This window comes from Bombus pascuorum, chromosome 13 (assembly GCF_905332965.1).
Source record: "Bombus pascuorum chromosome 13, iyBomPasc1.1, whole genome shotgun sequence".
Lineage (NCBI taxonomy): Eukaryota > Metazoa > Arthropoda > Insecta > Hymenoptera > Apidae > Bombus > Bombus pascuorum.
The window spans coordinates 280,997-301,783 of NC_083500.1; the positions used below are offsets into that span (position 1 = coordinate 280,997).

The 20,787-nt window shown below is 33.6% G+C and overlaps 1 protein-coding gene across 2 annotated transcripts; it reads right to left on the bottom strand.

Annotated features, from left to right (window-relative positions):
* Window positions 1-13,666: 13,666 nt before the first annotated feature.
* LOC132913093 (zinc finger protein 484-like) lies at window positions 13,667-20,349 on the bottom strand. Of its 2 annotated transcripts, none has more exons than XM_060971062.1 (12): window positions 20,104-20,349; window positions 19,213-19,445; window positions 18,967-19,140; window positions 18,029-18,217; window positions 17,618-17,946; window positions 17,150-17,391; window positions 16,893-17,073; window positions 16,597-16,834; window positions 16,376-16,516; window positions 16,177-16,296; window positions 15,911-16,066; window positions 13,667-15,844 (listed from the first exon to the last, which is right to left on the bottom strand). In XM_060971062.1, the coding sequence occupies exons 2-12, from the start codon at window positions 19,432-19,434 to the stop codon at window positions 15,611-15,613; spliced, it is 2,226 nt and encodes a 741-aa protein (XP_060827045.1). In that variant the 5' UTR covers window positions 19,435-19,445; window positions 20,104-20,349; the 3' UTR covers window positions 13,667-15,610. The 2 variants fall into 2 exon arrangements, with proteins under 2 accessions (XP_060827045.1, XP_060827046.1); XM_060971063.1 differs by lacking the exon at window positions 20,104-20,349 and adding an exon at window positions 19,651-20,088.
* Window positions 20,350-20,787: the final 438 nt, after the last annotated feature.

The following is a 20,787-nucleotide window of genomic DNA, read 5'->3' on the forward strand; positions in this document are numbered from 1 at the left end:
ATCTAACTCGTTCTTTAACGACCCAACTGTGTGTATAAACTCTTGGTAACCATTCTATCGTTGACCAAGACGTTATACACAATGTAAAAAGTACAACAAATGTTATACCACAGAGAAAATAAAAGCTCTAAAAATTCGTAATTTTGTTCTAGATCGTCTGGATGTTTTTCCGACGTACTCTTGATAATGTAGTAGATGAAAAATAAAAGAAAGAAAGGAAGAAAATGACAAAACCTGCAAAGCTCGGAAGAACAAAGACTTGGCGAATAGTCAGAAGTAAATAAGTGGATAAGCGGTAAGTAATTTGAGAAAATATGATAAAACGGATAAGATTGACAGAAAGGGAAGATGATTCGTGTTAACAAAAAGGATGGAAACTAAAGAACGAAAAAAAAAACATTGATAAAAATTGAAGCAGACAAGAAGAACTTGTCGAAAATTTGATTCCGCTATGGCGTCTCATTCAATGTAGTACCTAAAATAAAGTGCAGAGAACAAATAAGTCGGGAGAAATGAACTAAAGACTAAAAAATTTGGAAAAAATATCTGGGAAAAAGTAAATATATAATAACTCTCGTTTTGAGCATGAAATCCCTTCGTAAAAATGCCAATTATTTTGTAAACAGCATTCTAAATCCTCTTACTTATTTCTCCTATCTAAAATTGAATAATCGTTAGCATAAACAATAAACGTAGAATTTCGGAGGCAAAATCACACCTTATTCGATGTACGTACTTAGAGAAACGCACTATTATGGTTAACACGTACGATTTCCCTCAAACGCTGATGATATTTAATGCACCAGTGCATTACACGCTCTCGTGCACGCAGGGAAGAAGCCCAGAGTCTGCCCCGGAGGTAAAATAATAAAACAATGCCTGATGTATTTCGATTATATACGTTGGAACAGAATGGCGAAAGGAAAGTAAGAGGGTGAGATCGAGGGAGCCCCGGTAAAGATATTAGGTAGCAGGTTCGAGGAAGCACGGAAACCCCATCAGCCCGTAGCTCGTAAATTTCCCTGAAAGCTGCCGAAACTCTCCTCCAGTAGGCCTACATAAGAATATACTGCAGACTAGTTGCGGCTTCAATCCGCAACTCCTCCTCCTTTATCCTAGTTCTCCACTTCTGCCAACGTGACATGGCCTTTGCAGAAGAGTAGAAGCTTCGTGTTACTTATCGGGTCCTTCTCCTTTTTCCATTCGTTTCTTGGGCTGATCCACGTTGACTGACGAGACTCGATCAGAGACCCTAATGTCGAGTCGGCTCGGTGAACGACTGACAACGAAAACTTCTGCTGGAGGAATCTCTCGTCCTAGAGACAAATCATACTCGGCCGAAGGTGCTCGACTCTCTTACTTTGCACGGTCTGATCAAACCGAATCTTTCTCCTTTTTTTCTTTAATTTCTTTTATCGAAAATTCAATTATATAGAACTTGCCTACTCCTTTAAGAGATATCCTTTGTGGCTAAACTCGCCACATGTGTTTTAAACAATGGTATTAATCAGAGCAAAGGATGACACGTCTCGATCCTTTTTTACTATTATGTGTATCAATAAATTCTCGGTTCTAAATTGTGACGTTTCTTATTTTATTTTCCTTTTATACCACGCCCGGTATTTATAACAAAACTTTTGCTAGGACTAGGTAATTTAGCATAAAATATTATGTCTTGAATTTATAAAGATCAATGAATAGAATAAACAAACTGAAAACGGTGATCATGTCGGTTGTGTCCGTATATATCATGCGTGTTAACGTGCGTTAACCATTTTATTTCCAATTTATTTAACAACATCAAATATTTATCTGACGATTTTCTTGCTCCTGACAAAAATCGGTACGTACAATCGGTCTCATAAATATTCGAACTAGTATTATAATAATAAGGCACTAGCATAACTTTGACTTCTATATTCTACATCTGAAGTAAACCCAGATAAAACAAAAACAATGTTTCGCAGCATGTTGAAGTACTACAGTATATAGATATCAGAAAGCAAAATACTTTTAACTTAAGACAAACCGTTGTTTACATATTAAAAGTATTAAAAAATATTCGAGTGCTTTATAAATTTACGTTGAAAAAATTAAAATGGCAACTTTTTGTAAAAGTTTAATATTTTGTCCGATGTTGCCCTGTAACAAGAAAAGTTATACTCGCCTGTATACTATAATCTTATTCTTTAACGTTACTTTATCATTAACAGGATAGAAAATAAGATACAATGAAAAGGGAAGAAAATAATGAAACAAAAAACTCTGCGAATGTTTACAAATTCTTGAAGAAATTTACAAAGCTCCAAGGTTTTCTTTGTTCGATATTATACAAATATTAAAGGAAAACTTATTATAAGGGGATGTTTTTAACCTATAAATCTATAATGTAATATCGTATCTTGCGGGTATGTAAATAATTACCTTGAATAAAAAATATCCCGATAAAAAGTTCACCTGAATATTAGCGAATGAGTATGCCAGCGATCATCTTGATATGTGAAAATTATTTCTCTAGGAAGCTTGATTTTAATGGACTACCCGGATCGGAAGTTTTCTTACAGCCTGCGGCTACGTTCAATAAGTCCTCTCCTGTTCGTAATTTTCCATCGATACGTCTCGTGAATACAGCGTGTTCCATAGAGCATGCTTAGATGGAAAACTGAAAGATATTTAACCTTGAACTACTACTACATCCTCTACTCATTTTTGTCTTAGCTACTGCTCAGATGTGGTACCTCTTTGTTATTTATTCGGATACTTTCGGATACGTAATTTGCCGGCACAAGGAACCGAGGAATATTTCATCGTTACTGCCAATACAGTTTCACAATAATTTCAAGAAAATTAAATTTCCTATGTAGCATGTTGTAAGAATTGTATGCGCAAAATGAATTTTATAATAACTGTCTGAACGCGAAACGCTCATACGAATTTAAATTTCCTGTTCGTTAATGTGAAAAGAATTTTTATTTTATAGTACTACACATCTTATGGAACGGCCTGTACGCGGACGAGCGTGCGACCCAAGCACACGAACAAAGACATTCGACAACCTTTTAAGAAATTCTTCAGAAAAAGTTGGCAAACCCTCGCGGATACGTAGAAAAAGGTCTATGCACCTTATTCTTGCACTTTACAATGCGAGAAAACTGCCACATGAACAATGTATGTATAGCAAAATAAAATTGTTTAGATTTTCTACGCACGATTATTATTATACAATACGCATTCTCTTTATTATTTAATATCTGTCTCTCTCTCAAGGAAAACATTCAATTCTTCTCTTTATTATGACAGAGTAACATAGGTATGCATATATCGCATACGCGTGTCATAGGGGTAAAATTCAAGGAAAAGATAGCATAATTCTGATTATTTTAATTCGATGCAGCATCTCTCCAATCTATTCGCTTACGAGAACCAACGAATCGCGTGTTCACTTATTCAACTTCATTAATTCGTTGATTCGTCGCGACGTGACGCGGCAGGGCATCGAAACAACAAAGGATTGCCTCAGATCAACTCTCCGGCTTGTCCCCTTTGAAATTATTTTACAGCGAACGAGGAGTTACGAGAGGCCTTTCGAGAGGGCGAATCTAAAGTCGATATCGAGTTCCCCTTCTGTCTCCGTTGCTGAATAACATGCATTAGCCTTTCGCCAGATTAGAGAGGAACCGGAGGAGTTTGTACCGTCCAGTCTAGCTCGTAACCCCGACGAAGATAGCAAAAAGAAGAAAAGACAAAGACGACCAACGGACACGAATCCGGAAGAATGGAAATCGAAGCGAGGACAGCGAATAGATAGGATTAGCATATTATTTACTCGTGATTTCCGACCAGATTTGGGCACAGTCTAAACTTGAAATCTTCTTTCGAGGATGAATACTTTTCGCGGCAGTCTCGCTTCATTAAAACTCCTGCATCTCTCGAAGAAATTCCTTGGACACGTTCGTGTCTCTGGCATCATACCCTTCCTTTTACGATGATCTACCAAGGATTTTCCTTTCGACACTGACGAAAGGCAAGGCGAAGTGACGTCTCTCCAAGATGTTTGCAAGCGTCGACGTGAAGCACGTAGCAGGGCAATCGACCGCGCCGGTGGGAAAAGAAAGTCACATTCATTCCGAGTCTAATTTACCGTGCAGAAATCGCGGTGAATGCCATTAGCGCCGGCAATGACCCCATGTATACCAAAGAACCTTTATGCTACGTGCCTGCCAGGTGGAAAGTACGAAGGAGCCTTTGGCTCCGAGCCCAAAGACACCTGAAATTAACGCGCTTCACGTCCTTCTTAACGAGGTAAATAGGATTACATGATGAGATGTGCCGATCGATTGTTGCGGTTCACCTCCTTTCCACCCCTACTCTCAACGTATGTGTAATAATTTATTAATTCAGCTAGAATTCATGCAAGGATAAATTCATGCGAGAATAGTTTATAGAAGTAGATATAGCGATAGTTTACGGTTGGCTCAAACTTCTCTATATTAGGTATCACGTATAGAAGGAATCGTAGTTATTGAAAAATGTATCGATCAAAGAACGTCTGCAACAATTTTGAAGGGCTCGTCGCTTTATCGTGTTTTGGAGCACCTCTGGCAAACGAGTGGCCATCTGGAGAAGACACTAGTTCAACTTTCTTTCAATTGGAATCCGTGATTTCGCTCAGAGATAAAAAGGATAAATTACTTTCCTGGTGAGTGAAAAAATTCAATTAAAAATGGGGAAACTGCGGACGACAGATGGATTCAAAGGACTAAGCACACATCTGCAGGCTCCGACGACATTGAGAGTTAAACGTCGCCATCGTCGTAGTAGTCATCGATGCTCTAGGTATGCGGACTTTTACAGAGATTTGCAAGAAATTCCTATAAATTTCCTGTCCGTACATCCTTGACAACTCTTCTTGACTTCTCGCGGCAATGAACATTTCCTATGAGAAGCCCAATCCTCATTCTCGAATTTCGAAGAAGCAGCCAGTGATCTCGATGTGTTCGTCGATATAATTACGTCATTGCCAGCCGAGAATAGTTTTGTGAGAAAAAGAGAAAAGATAAAGAAAGAGAAAGAAAAGGAACATCCGCAAATTTTACTTTTGCTCGAAAAGGGAGTAGTTTGATGGTCGAGTACCAGCTCATCGGTGCGATTCATTATCGGGATCCTTATGAATATGAAGGACCATTAATAATATCCCACAGGCATGATAACACGCTTTTGCACTAGCTACCGTGATAAAAAATGTATGTAACGCGGTGCGATATACGTCTACCGAGCTTTCCGTTACTTCCTACACGGTTCCGTAACGCGCAAAACCTACAAAGGCTTTGTTTTGCGATAAATGGGAACTTTCTGTATAAAGAACTGCTATTACTAATATTAGTTGAAGATAATTTCAGTTGCTTGGTTTGGATTACTATAGCCAACGGTTTCGCGAAATCTTTTGAATACCTACTCTTAGAATGTTAATTATTTTCAAATTTTCAATCTGTCGGATATTTCCCTCGGTATTGGAGAAATATATGATAGCATAAAAACCCTTAAACCAATTCTATTTGTGGATATAACGGCATTAAAAAAAAAAGCGGATGCCTTTTTAAATTCTGCGCATTTATCATGTCCAGGAAATCTCTGTTTTTCGGCACTTTTTTAGTATCCTGGAAACTTTATATAATTAATACCGATCCTAGAAATCAGTGATTTACCTCCTGTTACAAGTTATAGACCAATTTGCATTCAGAACGCTATGCCTAAAATTTCCGAAGATTTCGTTATTTGTAAATTACCTTTCTTCTGTAAAAATATTATTATCAATCAGTAACATGATTTCTTTTACGGATGTTTCGCTGCAACTCATTTGGCAGAATATTATCACCATATTTTGGATTCCGTAGAAAACGGTATGCAGATTGACGTAATTTACATTGCAATTGAAATTGTCAATCGCTCGATACAATTATTATCTCTAAACTTATCTCTAAATTTCAAACATTTGGTATCAACGGTAATCTACTAGCATGGCTTGCTGGATTTACTAGGAACAGAGTGTGAATAGTTAAATTTGATAACTCTTACTCAACATTCATTAATGTTAAATCCTGAGTCCCTCGGGGGTCTCATCTCGGACCCTTAATTTTTAATCTAGGTTTTCCTATTTTGTAAATATTTGTTATAAAGTTACTAAATATAATTACTAAATATAAAATTGTAAGGTTTGTTGTACGTTAAAGAAAGTTATCTATATCTGTTCTCAAAACAATACAATTTTATGCTCTCCTGACTCGATCTAGATTCATGGTATTGTCTTCTCCACAGACTTAAATTTTATCGAATACTATAAAAATATTATCTCTCGTACCTTTAGGTCTTGGGGATTTATTCAAAGAACCTCTAAATTTTTTCCGGATATGGGCACTCTTAAACTATTGTATTGTTCTTTAGTTAGACCGATTCTGGAATATCGTGTCACAATCTGGCCTCCCTATTATAAAACTCTTTACTATAATTTTATTCACCTTAGTGCTAGATTTAATAAACCTTCCTATCCCTTGCCACTAACATGTCATAATTACGAACACTTAATATCAAGTGCCAACCTTGCAACTTTTGAGAATAGGAGAAAAGTATTAGACGTCTTATTTGTTCATAAAACACTCAATGATTTAATTACCTGCCCTAACGTTATACAAGAGTTGTAACTTCATTCCGCCTAAACACTTGCGTCATTCTGAATTATTACGGGTCGATTATTATCGTACATTGTATGGTTATTTCAACTGTATTAACAGAATGATTAATTATACATATATGCTAGTAACACATCTTCTGATCTTTTCTATCAGCTGCCTCATATACGTAAATATTTGTAAATATTTACAACCTCATATCTCGCCTTGATTTTTGTCTGTCCCCGCGTCTCTGTGTTATTTTTCCTTTTATACTACTTTACATTTCATACATGTATAATCTTCTTTTCTCTTTCATAATGAGCTTTTCCGCTAATAAATAAATAAATAAATAATCTTCGTTCGCTTGCACATTCAAATGTTTAAAATCGTTTCAAGTACGAATAATATTTTATTGTTATCAACAGATATTTTATTAATTGTATTACCGCACGTAACGAAAAATTGTATTTTGAATTAGCACTCGATTTTGTTCAGATATCGTCGATAATTAACACATAATTATTTAAACGGTTAAATCTGAAATGCAGAATCTAGGTCGAGAAATAAAATCACTCAATATATGATTAAAATACATCGCAATAACATTATTGAGAATTAAATGTTAAGAGTGAAAGAAACTCGTGTAAAAATTCAGTTGAAATACAAAAACATTTAAAATATGGTATAGTTGATGTAACTAACGAACCGTATAATAGAATCTGTCTAATACACGAACTAAATTAACCCGAAAGTAACGCTTATATTAAATTTAATAGATCTCTAATTTCAATATGAAGGAATGGATGAGAAATATAATTAACATTTATATCTGAAAGACGCGTGATCTGTAAAATATCCTGTAATTTCGTCATGACCTCGAATATCGAAAATGCTAAAATCGATTTCCGTATTTTATTATACCCACGTGTGTTCTCACGTATCGTTTAACTTTATTGTAAATATAAACATCCTGTTTGTCTGTATCTACGAAATGGTCGTAAAAAATTATTCCAAGTTTGTATTGAAAATACATATCCGATCAATATACAATAAAATAAGAGTTCGAAAGTTCAACGTAAATTTTTTCAAAATTAAACCGTATGTACTTCTTAAAATGTTCTTCGAAGTTGTAAGATTCAAGTTAACTATAACTAGTGCACGAGTCTTTTCGCGATGATTGCTCATGAAATTAATTTTGTATAACTTATTTGAATGACAAGCAAGTGAAATTGATAATTACTTGTTCGAAAGACCATGTACATAGATTGGTGTACGGTGGGAAAGTCGCAGAGAAAAACGTGATAAATTATATTTTCCATTCTGTTTATGAGAACAATTTTAAGATTCGATAGTTGTCGATCAATCGCATGTTACCAAAATTGCCTTTCTATTTAATTTTCGAATCAAATATGTATCCTTACTATTCTCTTGAACATTGCAAAAATGTATCAACTATCATAAGTTACTTCAAAACTTTCTAGATTCATTAACTATTTTTATTAGCTATTTTTAAAAGTCTTATATAATTGTACCTAACAATATTCGAAATTATGTTCGATGGTATCAAAAATGTTTCAGACAAAAGTTAAGTATGCCAGAAGTGTTATTCATTTATAAAAGATGTACAGTAGCGGACAAAAGTTTAAGACGAAATGGAAGAAATAAATAATTGATTTACTTTCCATAAAAAATATAAATACGGTGTTCTACTTTTGGTATTAACTAATTGTACATTTGTTTGTACACTTAGAAAAAAAATTTCATTTTGATATTTTGCTCAATAGCTAAGTTATAAAAAAGGAACGAAATCTGTATAATATTTCGTCGGTCAAAAGTTTAAGACTATACAAAAAATATTAATTTTTGGTTAAAAAATATACACAATTTTTGTTTAAATTCAATATTTTGTTCAATATCCGTTATTTCTTATCCCTTCGGTACATCTTCTTGGCATAGAATCTATTAATTTTTTATATTAATCTACCGTAATATTATTCCAGGCTGTTTCAATCGTAGAGTAAAGTTCATTTAAATTTTTCGGTTTATAACCTTGTACTGTCTTTTTTATGATGCTTCACAAATTCTCGATTGGGTTAATGTCTGGTGATTGCGACGGCCACGGCAGCACGGTGATATTTTCTTCTTGAAAAAACTGTTTCACAACCCGAGCCGTGTGCTTCGGATCATTATCATTTTGAAAAATAAAATCATCACTCATATTGTTGCGTGCAAAAGGTAACATTGTGTTCTTGAGTATGTCCTTGTATTGAAAACGGTCCATAATTCCATTGATACGACATATCGGACCAGGGCCGCTTCGAGAAAAACACGCCCACACCATAACGTTGCCACCACCATGTTTAAGAGTTTTTAAAACGCACTGTGTTTTCAAACTTTCGCCAATTCGACGTCTAACGTACCGTATCCCGTCAGAACAGACGCGATTGAATTTCGATTCGTCAGAAAACAATACCTTTTGCCAATCTTCACTTGTCCAATGCTTATGAGCTTTAGCAAATGCAAGTCGTCTTTTTCGATTCCTAGAACTCAGCAGTGGTTTCTTTTGGGGTTTTCGTCCTCTTAAGTTAAAGTCTTCTAATCTTCTCCTAACAGTTCTAGCACTAATTTGTGTATCGTTTTCATAGTTTATCTCCGCAGCAATATTATTTGCACTACGAAAACGATCCTTTTCGCTCAATCGATGAATCCGGCGATCCATTTTCGGTGTTGTTTTCCGTGGTCTTCCGTTTTTCGGTTGATCGCAATACATGCCTGTCTTTAAACATTTATACCAAGCTTGTTTACAAGCTGTTTCTGACCTGTTCACTATATTTGCTATTTCGGTGAAGGTTTTACTTTGCTTTCGCAGCCTTACGATTTGTTCCCTTTCGTTTTCAAGTAAATTCTTTGATTTACCCATAGTCTGTTCCTACCTAAATGAATTTTAAGCAATAAAAGGTACACTAAACAATGATTTTGACATTCCAGAATCAAAATGTTCAAAAACTGTACTCGTACTCACGTTTTACACAGATCGTCTTAAACTAATGTCCACTGTTTCCAAGTGCTAGGCGGTAACTAACTGTTGTAACTCCTACATTGTTTGTATTTAACAACTGACTGTCTGAGGTTACGAAGGTCAAACATACAGCTACGTTATTCCAAAGAGACAAACCGAATAGAAGAACAATATGCGTATAAGATGTTTGTAATCCGGTTTACAAATCATCGTCTTAAACTTTTGTCCGCTACTGTATATAGCTCTCGAAATTCTATACAACTTTTATTTAAAATATCTTCCGTATCATCTGTAACATGAAAAATATTCCCAGATTACTAAAACTATTTGATTAGAACATTTGATTAATACTTGATTGATAAGTGTTTATTATTATTAATATTATAATTAGTCAATACTTTTGTTGGGTTTCGAAAAACTAATAAAATGTTATTATCGCAAGCTACGGTAATTATTGGGTTGGCAACTAAGTGATTGCGGATTTTTTCATTACCACCCAATATTTGATAAGATATGCTTTTCTTTGCTTGAAACATTATCATTCGTTACGTCAGTCGATTTTTACGCAGTGTTTTCTTGTAATTTTTGTCCCAAAGAGCCCTTTATTCCCTTGGAATCTCTAACGCGAATCCGCAGGGAAAAAAAGTAAGTCGCGAAAATGGTTCATAAATCTGGCGAAGAGCTCGAACAAATGTCACGAAAATCTCGGGTGCCAGCAACTTGAGCCATCGTGTGGCGTGATACGTATCGAGCTCTAGACGATGAAAATTCCGACAACATCCAACGAACTTGTATTCTTTCGGCAAGTTTTCGATCCTACAAGTACACTTCACTTACAAGTAAATCAGAATAGGATCAAAGGATCCTAGGATCGACTTGACATATGGATAGGTCGGGCCTGTGCTCGTTTCTACTTTATCGTATGTTTCCTCGTGACGTTTTTGTGTATCTTTCATGCACGACGTTGGTAAAAAGCAAATCTCTCGGGAGTTTCGCTCATTCTGCACGCGATACTTGAAAAAGACGGTACTCTGAAATAATATACGTATACATTTGCATACTCTGTACATGTAGCGTAAAAATAAATGGAAGAAAAAAGGGAAGAAACGAGCAAGAGGAGACATCGGGATAGAAACGAAATCGTGGAAATACGAAGATAATACATATCGCCGTGATTGAAAGATAATGATGGCCTCCAAACAGGAGAATATCAATTGGACATTCATATCTGCATTCGATTAATAAATCAAATTTGTGGTATACTTATTCGGTAAATGAACTTATGAACGATTTTCTAACTTTCAAACATTCAATTTTTAAATCTCCGAACATGTCGCCATCTGTCTACTCACGCTATACATTTTTCAATATTACTGACGTACAATTATCAATTCGTAAAATATTTTACAAATATCTTAAAAGTTCCTGCGAGTTAAGTCTTCGTCAGTGTCGACGCAAGGCAGGTTCATCGCTTTCGCCGGAACCCGGCCCCGCGTTTTGAGAGGTCTCGCGATCTACGAAAATTACCCAATTAAAAAACACCAAATTTGACTAACTTTTTACAAAATGATGATACCATTACTAGATACAATACATTTTTTAGTAGCGATGATTAAGTTTAAAGGAATGTAGCGGCACATGAGTCATAGAATGATTCGAATCGAGAGTGACTCATGATTTTGTTTTGCGTCGGAGTATTAACACCGTTACGATGTATGAAATCTAATAATAAACAAACTCCGATTTTTAAATATACCTGACTATCACAAGTATTCACTCGTTTCGCCATTTAAATCAACACGTTTGATGTCCTCCACAGGAATGACAAAAACCATCAAAGTTCAGTGTAACTCCATAAAGTCCTTATATCCTGGAAACTACTTTAGATAAAAAAATTCAGGCGCTTTCAGAGAAATTTACTTTTTAGAGAAATTAAATTACATCAATAGTTTTTTGCAAAAGTCATACATGATTACAGATTTTGTATTTTCATTAAATTTCTTGCCCCTTGAAAGCGAACTATGGATGCGAAAAAATATTAATTGAACTTGTTTAAAAATCTGCTTATAAAAAAAATATATAATATATAACAGCATTTGTAAATAAATAATTCCTCGTAGTAAAATTTAAATGTAGAATTTGAATGTGTATTCAGGCCCCGCAAAATTTTGGAACGGCCCTGCAAAAGGTCACGCCAGCCCTGGTCTTCGTTTATCAGCACGTAATTTTCACGTATTGTAACGTAGAGATGTAGAAAGTTTACAGAAACGCTGGTGCTTCCAAACTTCTTGTTGATAGTATATATATGTACATACATATATCTAACGATTTTTTGAATCTTTAGCTAAATTTTCATCCGAGAAAAGACCAAAATGTCTCCTAGAATTATTCGACGAGCACGACATTCAAGTTCGTCAACTTTCCTTGTTAAAATAAGTTCGTAAAATGCGATACCGCTACTATTATAAATAATGTATTATAACTTTGCCATTACAGAATGGAGTTGGAAATCTTGGGTAACATTCATTAAAGATTCATTTTGAACATTTTGGCGTTTAATCAGAGTAGAATGCCGCGATGATACATACATTTGCATGCAGTGCGTGTACGGAGGAAGAAGTAAAAAGATTAAGGAAAAAGATTCGGATTGGGAAAACAGAGGAACCGCAAACGGAAACATACGGAATCTTCGTGAATGAAACAGATATTTTGCGGAAAGATAAAACGACAATGAGGGGATGCAAAAAGTACATGATATTCCGCCACTAACGACGCGATATTTATGGGAGCTTTTTGCCGTGCAATTAACCAATTTATTAACCAAGTTTTTCCTTTTAGTTCCCTTTATAGTTAGTGATTATTATTAGTGATTATTAGTGAATTGAGATTATTGAAATTTCGTGTGTGCATAAGAGTATTTTTTTTTCTCGACAATTCTGCAAACTTCTTATTTTCATTAATTTGAAATTACTTATAATGTAACAAAAATGAAATGATCAAGGTTAATTTCATCAATAAACAATTATACGTTTTTGTGCATTTGATGAAACGTTGATGACACATTAAAATCACGGTTTTCAGACAAGGCAATTCAATTAGACTTGTCGATTAATTAATGTGAGAAGCGTCGTGTTTTCGTGCACTTGTGGAGAATGAACAGAGAATTCCTAAGCATCTTATGCAAGTAAATCATTCTTTCAAAGGGAAATTGCTGTAGATCTTTTCTAAATTTACACAAAGTTTCGATCTTATCAAAGCTTTTACTTAGATTAGTTTAATTCGAGAAGGAAACATTTCCTATTATTGAAAGATAAAAAAATCTTACGACTTTACTTCATGTTAGCTCTTTGCTTAATAGTAAAGTTTTAGAAAACTTAAATTATAAAACGTTTTTGAAGGAAATTCTTGTAATAATTTCGGACAGCAAGATATAAATTAACATTTTTGTATAATCGATTCGTAATTAGCCATGTGAAATTCCAGAAATCATGATTATTTAATGGGAGACTACTGAGATCTCATTCCTTTGTGGAAAAATTGAATATTCTTGGATGTTATCGTGTCAGTTCGTTTTGAAAGACCGAACTGGATAAAAAGACATTAAGGGTACGAATTCTCAACACAGAGACTGCCGGATTCGAATATTATTCACACTCAATTTAACTTATTGAGAGCCACGAGATGCTGCTTGATGGCTCAAGCTACAATAGCGTAACAATTAATCGCTGAATGGAGTATCTCAGTCCTCCGTAATTTCCTGTCATTTATCAAAACCATCCCCTTAGCGTTTCTGCAAAACACATGCACTACTACTGACATCTATCATTGATAATTACGGTAAGAATTGATCCCAGAGTTCATTTAACTAATTGTCTCTAAATGAATTATTTTGAATGTTAATCATTTAATAGCAAGTAGACTTTCACTTGTTTATCATCGCAAATATTGCTAACAAAAGAATGAAGAAAAAGACAACGACTAAGAACATTATAATTTTATTTAATTGTACATATTTGTAATAATATTTGTAAAGAATGTTACATAACTAATAATACATAGAAATTAAATACATAGTATAATGTCATGTCTATAACAAATATTATTCTTATACAGTTTGTCATACAAGATATTACACATAGAAACGATGCAATATATTGATTTCAAAAGTTCAGAAAGGCGATTCTTCGTTCAAATTTTGTATGGTACTTTGAAGCATTTAAATCTTAAATTGTTTAATTCTACCGCTAAGGCAAGTTCTTGAGTATTCTTCCGAATGGTTCCTGAGCAGAACAAAATTTGATGAGTATCATTGGGACGAGATAATTAAGCTTGAAATAGAAAATTTTACCTTTGAAAGGTTATACGTTCGAAACATACTATTAAGATACCCCGTTCGAGATTTTTCACGAAATTAACGGCAGTAGCATGATATGCAACCGTGGATAAACTATTCGAATAGACCGAATCATTTCTACGTACAAATCAAGCCCTTTCTTCTTGCCTTTCACTCAATGACGAGAACATAAACCGATTATGCCACTCCTCATATACTATATGTACTCACATATCGCTGCTTTGCTTTGATAATGACACATCTCAAAAAATTACAAATTAATACAAAGCCTATGTTTCTATTTTTATCATGTTAAACCGTATATTTATATTTTTAACTACCAGCTTCGCGTCAGATGGCAAAATCATTACGTATATCGCTATCAACCAGGCCTTAGTCTTGCAACAACACTGGCCCATCCTCACCTGTTTTATAACGCTATAAATGGAAGGTTGTACTACTTTCGCGAATAGTGGCATATCTCGTATTAAGCAAGCCTTATAATGTCCTTGAAATGGGTTACAAAGATTTCTTTGTAAATTTTAAAACGCCCTCTTTTAAAGTTTACAATTTTTCATTTGTGCCACAATCAAAGCAAAACAGCGATGTATACATACATAATTCTCTTACTGGTTTTTGTTTCACGCATAGAGATATCCTTAGCCGTCTTTATCCTAAACCTAAAAACCGAAACATCAATAAGCGAAGAAGATTAAAGACACATTAAAAAATATCGACGTGAAGTTTGTTGACATTAAACGCTTTTGAATGTAATATACATATACGTACCTCATTCATACCCATGTGGTTATATGTACTAATTGTCCAATGCACCGTGTATCTAATAGCAGTGAAGATCTATTATATATAGAGACCTGCATCTTCCAAACTTATAATATCCTGAAGCTAAAATCTTATATTTCAAATCTACTGTCTCATCCCATGATATCAGCTAAATTTCGTCTCGTTCGGTTACGGATGCTTTTCGGTAGTATAGCCAGCATGTTTGTTACGAACTACAATTTATGTTAAACGCGTAAAAAAGTATTGATATCAAGAAAATTAATACGATACATTTAGTGAATTACAATGAAAGTTATTAGAAGATATATAAACATATCTATTAATAGGCACTATTTACTAATTTAGTATGAAACTAACCACTAATTTTCGTTGATTTAACTTGAGTAAATTGCTTATGCGCAGTGACCATTATAAGATACGAAAAGATAAGAGTCATAAACATAAAACGCGACTTAAGAGAAATAAATTACAATTAAAATGATACTATTTATATTGATTTGCGTTATAAATAACTATATAGAATATCTAGTTTGATATTACTATTTTTAAACATCATTTTCGTATTTTCTGAACAATTTCTTCTACCTTCATTTCCATAAAAGTAAATTGAAAACGTTAAACGTTATATTGTGTAATGAGTTTAAGTTCTTTGCCTTTTGCATCGATTACAGCTAAATACAAAATTCAAGTTTAATCGATGAATAATACACGTACTTAAACTTAAAGATTTATTAAGAAGCGAACTCCTTATTAAGAAGCTATAGTACATCACAATGATACAAAAATTCACGTGTTTTGTACTAAGCTTAACCAACTTCGGCCTTCGCCACCAACCGATGTTGGAAATCGAATTTGTACTAATCGTACAGCATTTTTCTCTTCTTCCGCTTCTTTGTACTCTGAGGTAGTTGGTACAACTATTGTTTCCCCATCTTCCGTTTCATTATAGTTGTATACCTCTTCTACTTGCTCCGAATCTTCAGTTTTACATTCCATTACTTCATTTTCAGCAAAGTTCATCTGAAAAATATCATCTGTTTTGATCTGCACGATATACTACGTTGTAGCATATAATTTGGTACATACTTCTCCATCAACAAGATGATTTACTTCCTCGTCCGCAACATTTTCCTCTGCTGGAATATTTAATACATCTTCTTCGTTATACATTTGATCCTCACTTTGCTGCTGTATGATAACATGATCTTTTAACTCTGTCACATACAGTTCAGTTTCATCCAACTAGAAAATAATTAAAATATGAAGGGTATTAGTTACATCTTACAACATAATAAATATATGAAAAATAAAAAAAGCATAAAGAAAAATAAAAAACAAACTTATTTAATTACCTGGTCATTTTCCGCTTCATCTACTAAAAGTTCCACGTTGCCATCAGAAATTGTTATAACTTGATCATCTTCCGTAGTGAGACGCGGTTGATTTACCACAATGGTATCATTTAAGTGTCCCTAAAAAATATTCGTGTTTATATTCATACTGTCGCAAAATTTACAGAATCTCGTCGTTCATAATATCATATCAGTTCACCTGAGTTTGCATATGAGCATACAACAAAGGTTTTCTCATAAAACCCATACCACATACTAGACATTCATACGGCTTTTTATCACTGTGTATAAACCGATGCGCATTTCTATTATCTCGACTATTAAATGCTTTACCACAAACCTGAAATGTTACAATACAATTCCAAAATTAAAAAAAAACATCGTCTATATTAGATAAATAATTATTTTCAATACAAGTACCTCGCAAAGGTAAGGTTTCTCTCCAGTATGTATACGCATATGTTTTTTGAAATGTTCGGGATATACAAATGTTGCTGTACATATATCGCATTTGTACGGTCTTTCACCGGTATGAGCTGCTTTTATATGATAGTCTAATAATCTCCGCCGTTTAAATCCTTTTCCACAATCGTCACATTTGTACCGTTTATCATTATAATGCGTTGCACGCTTGTGCGATTGTAAATTTGATCGTTGACTAAAACGTTACGAAAATATAATAAATTATTTTTACATTTGCTAATTAATAGACATACCTAAATGTAGCTCCACAAAATTCACACTGATATGGCTTCTCTCCAGTATGTGTCCTTTCATGATCCCTTATTTCAGCTTTACGGGCAAATGCTTTACCACATACTCTACATATGTACGGTTTGTAACCAGTATGTACTATATTGTGTACTTCTAAATTATGTGGCGAACCAAAGGCTTTCCCTGTAATTGTTCCCATGTATACCAATATACTTCTAATATATAGGAAACTGAAAAAGGAAAAAATAATGAATCATACCGCACTGGTGGCAAACATACTCCTTTACACCATTATGAGTTCTTTCATGTTGATTAAGATTTTGTTGGCTCAAAAATGTTTTGTTACATTGTGAGCACTGGTAAGGACGAGGTCGTATTTCATGTGTTTTTACGTGTGCTTTATAAGTATATTTTGAAGCAAAATCTTTACCACAATTTTCACATACATATGGACGTACGCCTGTATGTGTATTAATATGTTCATCCAATAAATTTCTGGAACTACAAAAATAATAAATTTCAATATACATTAGTTTGCACTACGTGAATACCATTTAACACTAGAACTACCAATAGTTAACACGAAAATATTTCTACCAAAACCAGTCAAAACGACGATCTGGGACCATGATCTCTAAACGAGGGTTGACACATTTATAAAATTGTAGAGCCGGTCATTTTGACTGGTGTGGTATTGCTAGTGTTAGAAATCGTAGTTTATATCTACCTGTATCGTTTACCACAAGTATCACATGGCCAAGATTTCGCTTGTGGATAATGTATTCTTTTATGAATCCTAAACAACCGCAAATTACTAAATATTCTATTACATATTTCACACTGAAAATCTCCTTCCTCTTTAGCAACATGATCATCAAGATGAATAGATAGTTGATTTCTCTTTTTAAAGTCATCCCCGCATATGTCGCAAATATATAAACGAGTTTCGTGCACACTCCTTACATGAGCGATAATAAACTTTGCATCTCCTACAGCTTTTTCGTCTTCATTTGTACATAATAAACAGCTATATATAGAACCATCTCTAGTAACAATCTGGAAAATAAATGAATAATCGCAGATTATCATTTCACAGTAATATAAACTACTGTTGAACATGTTATTTGTCATTTCTTACTTGCTCTTGGGGAGATTCAACTTTTGGTGTAATTTTTGCTCGTTTCATCCTCTTTCTTTCTTCAGTACCACTTGTTTCTGATATGGCCTCAACTTTCAGAATAATTTCCTCTGGTTCACAGGAAGGTGCCTCTTCTTCTTCCTCTATTCTTTCTTCTTCCCCTTCTACCTCTTGAATTTCTGATTCATCCTTACATAAATTTTGAAATATTACATGTACATGTGTACATATATGTATATATATAACTGGAACAATCCATAATATTAAAATGATAAAAGATAAAAAAGAATTTCATTAGGAAAAATTTATTGGTTTTTAATTATGTATCGCATGGTGCATGTGTCTTCTCCGAAAGTGAAGGTATTTCAAAGATTTTAAGCTTATATCTACCTTCATGAAACTATATATTTTTTTATACACCATTCAATGCATTTTTTAATTCTCTATAGAGGAGAAGGTATTTGATTCGAGAAATGATTAATTTAGAAAATATTTTAACTTGATGAAAAACAAGAAAAACATAAACCAAAACCTACTGTTTTATTCTTCTCTGTCTTTCATACAAAAAGTTTTACAATATTAAGGTTAAAATATCTTTTAAACCAATCATTTTTCAACCCAAGTACCTTAATACATTTTTGTAGAAAATTAAAAAGCACATTGCATGGTGTATAAAAAAAGCATAGTTCCATTTAAAAAAAATAGAAATGACCCTAAAATCTCTGAAACGCCACCACTTACATAAAAGGCATAGGTACCATATGATGCACAACTAAAAACCATTTAATCTCTCTTAATAAAATCTTTTTCATCTTCTACCATTTTAGTGCTATTGTTTATTCCAGTTGCATGGATACTCTGTACACATATATATATATATATATTATAATATTTATAGTATATGTATATGTATAACTAGTTTTTACATTATTCATTACCTTTTGTACATATCTAATTTCTCCATCTGTATCCTGACTTTCTGTATTTTCTATGTAATCATGATCATTATATTCTTCTTCATTTTGCATATCAGATATCTTTTTAATAGTTTTCTTATAGTTATTAAATAGTTCTAATTTTACCTCTGTCAGTCGACTTTCAAGTTCGTCAATCTATAAATGCCAGTTATTTTTTTAACTACCCTTGTATAATTTTAATGAATCAATAATTGATATCTCATTTACCTCATTAAATAATTTATAGCATTTTTTACATATGACAAGAGAATGTACATTTTCTTCGTTTAAATCTGTTTCTAAGACAGTACAAATGGCATCTACAAGTGATTTTTCTGACGACGTTACAGAATTTTCATTAAAGATTCGTATACTATTCCTAGTAGATACACCAACTTTACTGTTACATATCAAGCAATGAGTACTATCTTTTTCTGAATCAGCTGTCATCTTTTTGGCAACTATAAAAACGATGCAGATATTAAAACATTGGTTTAAAGTCTCAACAGAATGATACAATAAATTGCATGTTAGTACTAATGTTATCATTTAGTGTATATTCATTCCTTCCTTTTTAATTGGATACATTAGTAGTCTTCAACATCGTGTTTAAAATATAGTATAGAAAAAAGTAAAAAATGTTTAACGTAATACATTAAATTATACCGTTATTCTATTTAAAAAGAGCAGTTGCGATAGTTTGCATGTCGCTGAATAATTTTTAGCTTTCATGATTGAGCAATGTGAGCAGGGGCAAAATATCCGTTAAAATAAAATTTTCTCGATGGTCTTTTCTTATGTAATAGCGCGTACGGTGTATACCGAATATTGAGAATAAGAATGCAACCATCGATATCGTTGTATCCTCGAACAATAACGTATCTGACGATTCATTCTGCAAGCGAAGGAACAAGAATAATGTGTCGAAGCACGATAGAATGAGATTGCTTCCGTTATAGCATGGAACGAAGCATTCTGTTCTTCGCTCGCATCGATAAGTAACCGCTAAAATCCAATAACCCTAACAATAACGTGCGAGGAACAGTAAACAAAATATTTGCCTGCGTTCCTCGTCAAAATGAAGCCTTATAATAAACGTAAAAAGTTGCCAGCACTGACTTGAAATTTTCGTGTCTCTGTTCGAACGATTGGCAGCGAGCGAAACGGTAGATGGGTGTTGATGCCAACGCCATTTAGGTCCTCATGACAGATAGAGCGGTTGGTTCCGACGAAAGTATTACGAAAAATATACGCCAAAACGGTTGCCACTTTTTAAAACGTAAACGACAATTTGATGTCGTCTTCGCGTTAGGTGGAGGTACGCGATTGCGTATGCACGCGTTGAATGCCCTCTATCGGATCCTTTCTACGCGTAATCCAGCCATATTTTACAAAATTTCCAATCTTACAAAAATTATAAAATTTGAAAAATTACACTAAAAATATTTCAAAATATAGATATTGTGAGGTAAACACTTTAGTTAGCAAACATTTTTCATTACTTTATAAAGGAAAAGCTTATCACTTGACTATTTATTTTGTATGATACTACTTTTTATTGAATTTAAGTGATCTAATTAGAAAATCTTCAATTGATATAACAAAATATTTTTGTTATTCTCCTTTCTATTAAGTTATACAGATAAGTAACTATATTCGTAAAAAGTATTTAGTATAATATTTCTGCATGTAAATGAAGAAGGATCATTTTGTTCACTTGGCGCTTTATCAAGACATTCCATGAACCAATCACAGTTATTTCTTCATAACTCGTTTTTTACTCTATAGATTGACGTTCAAAAT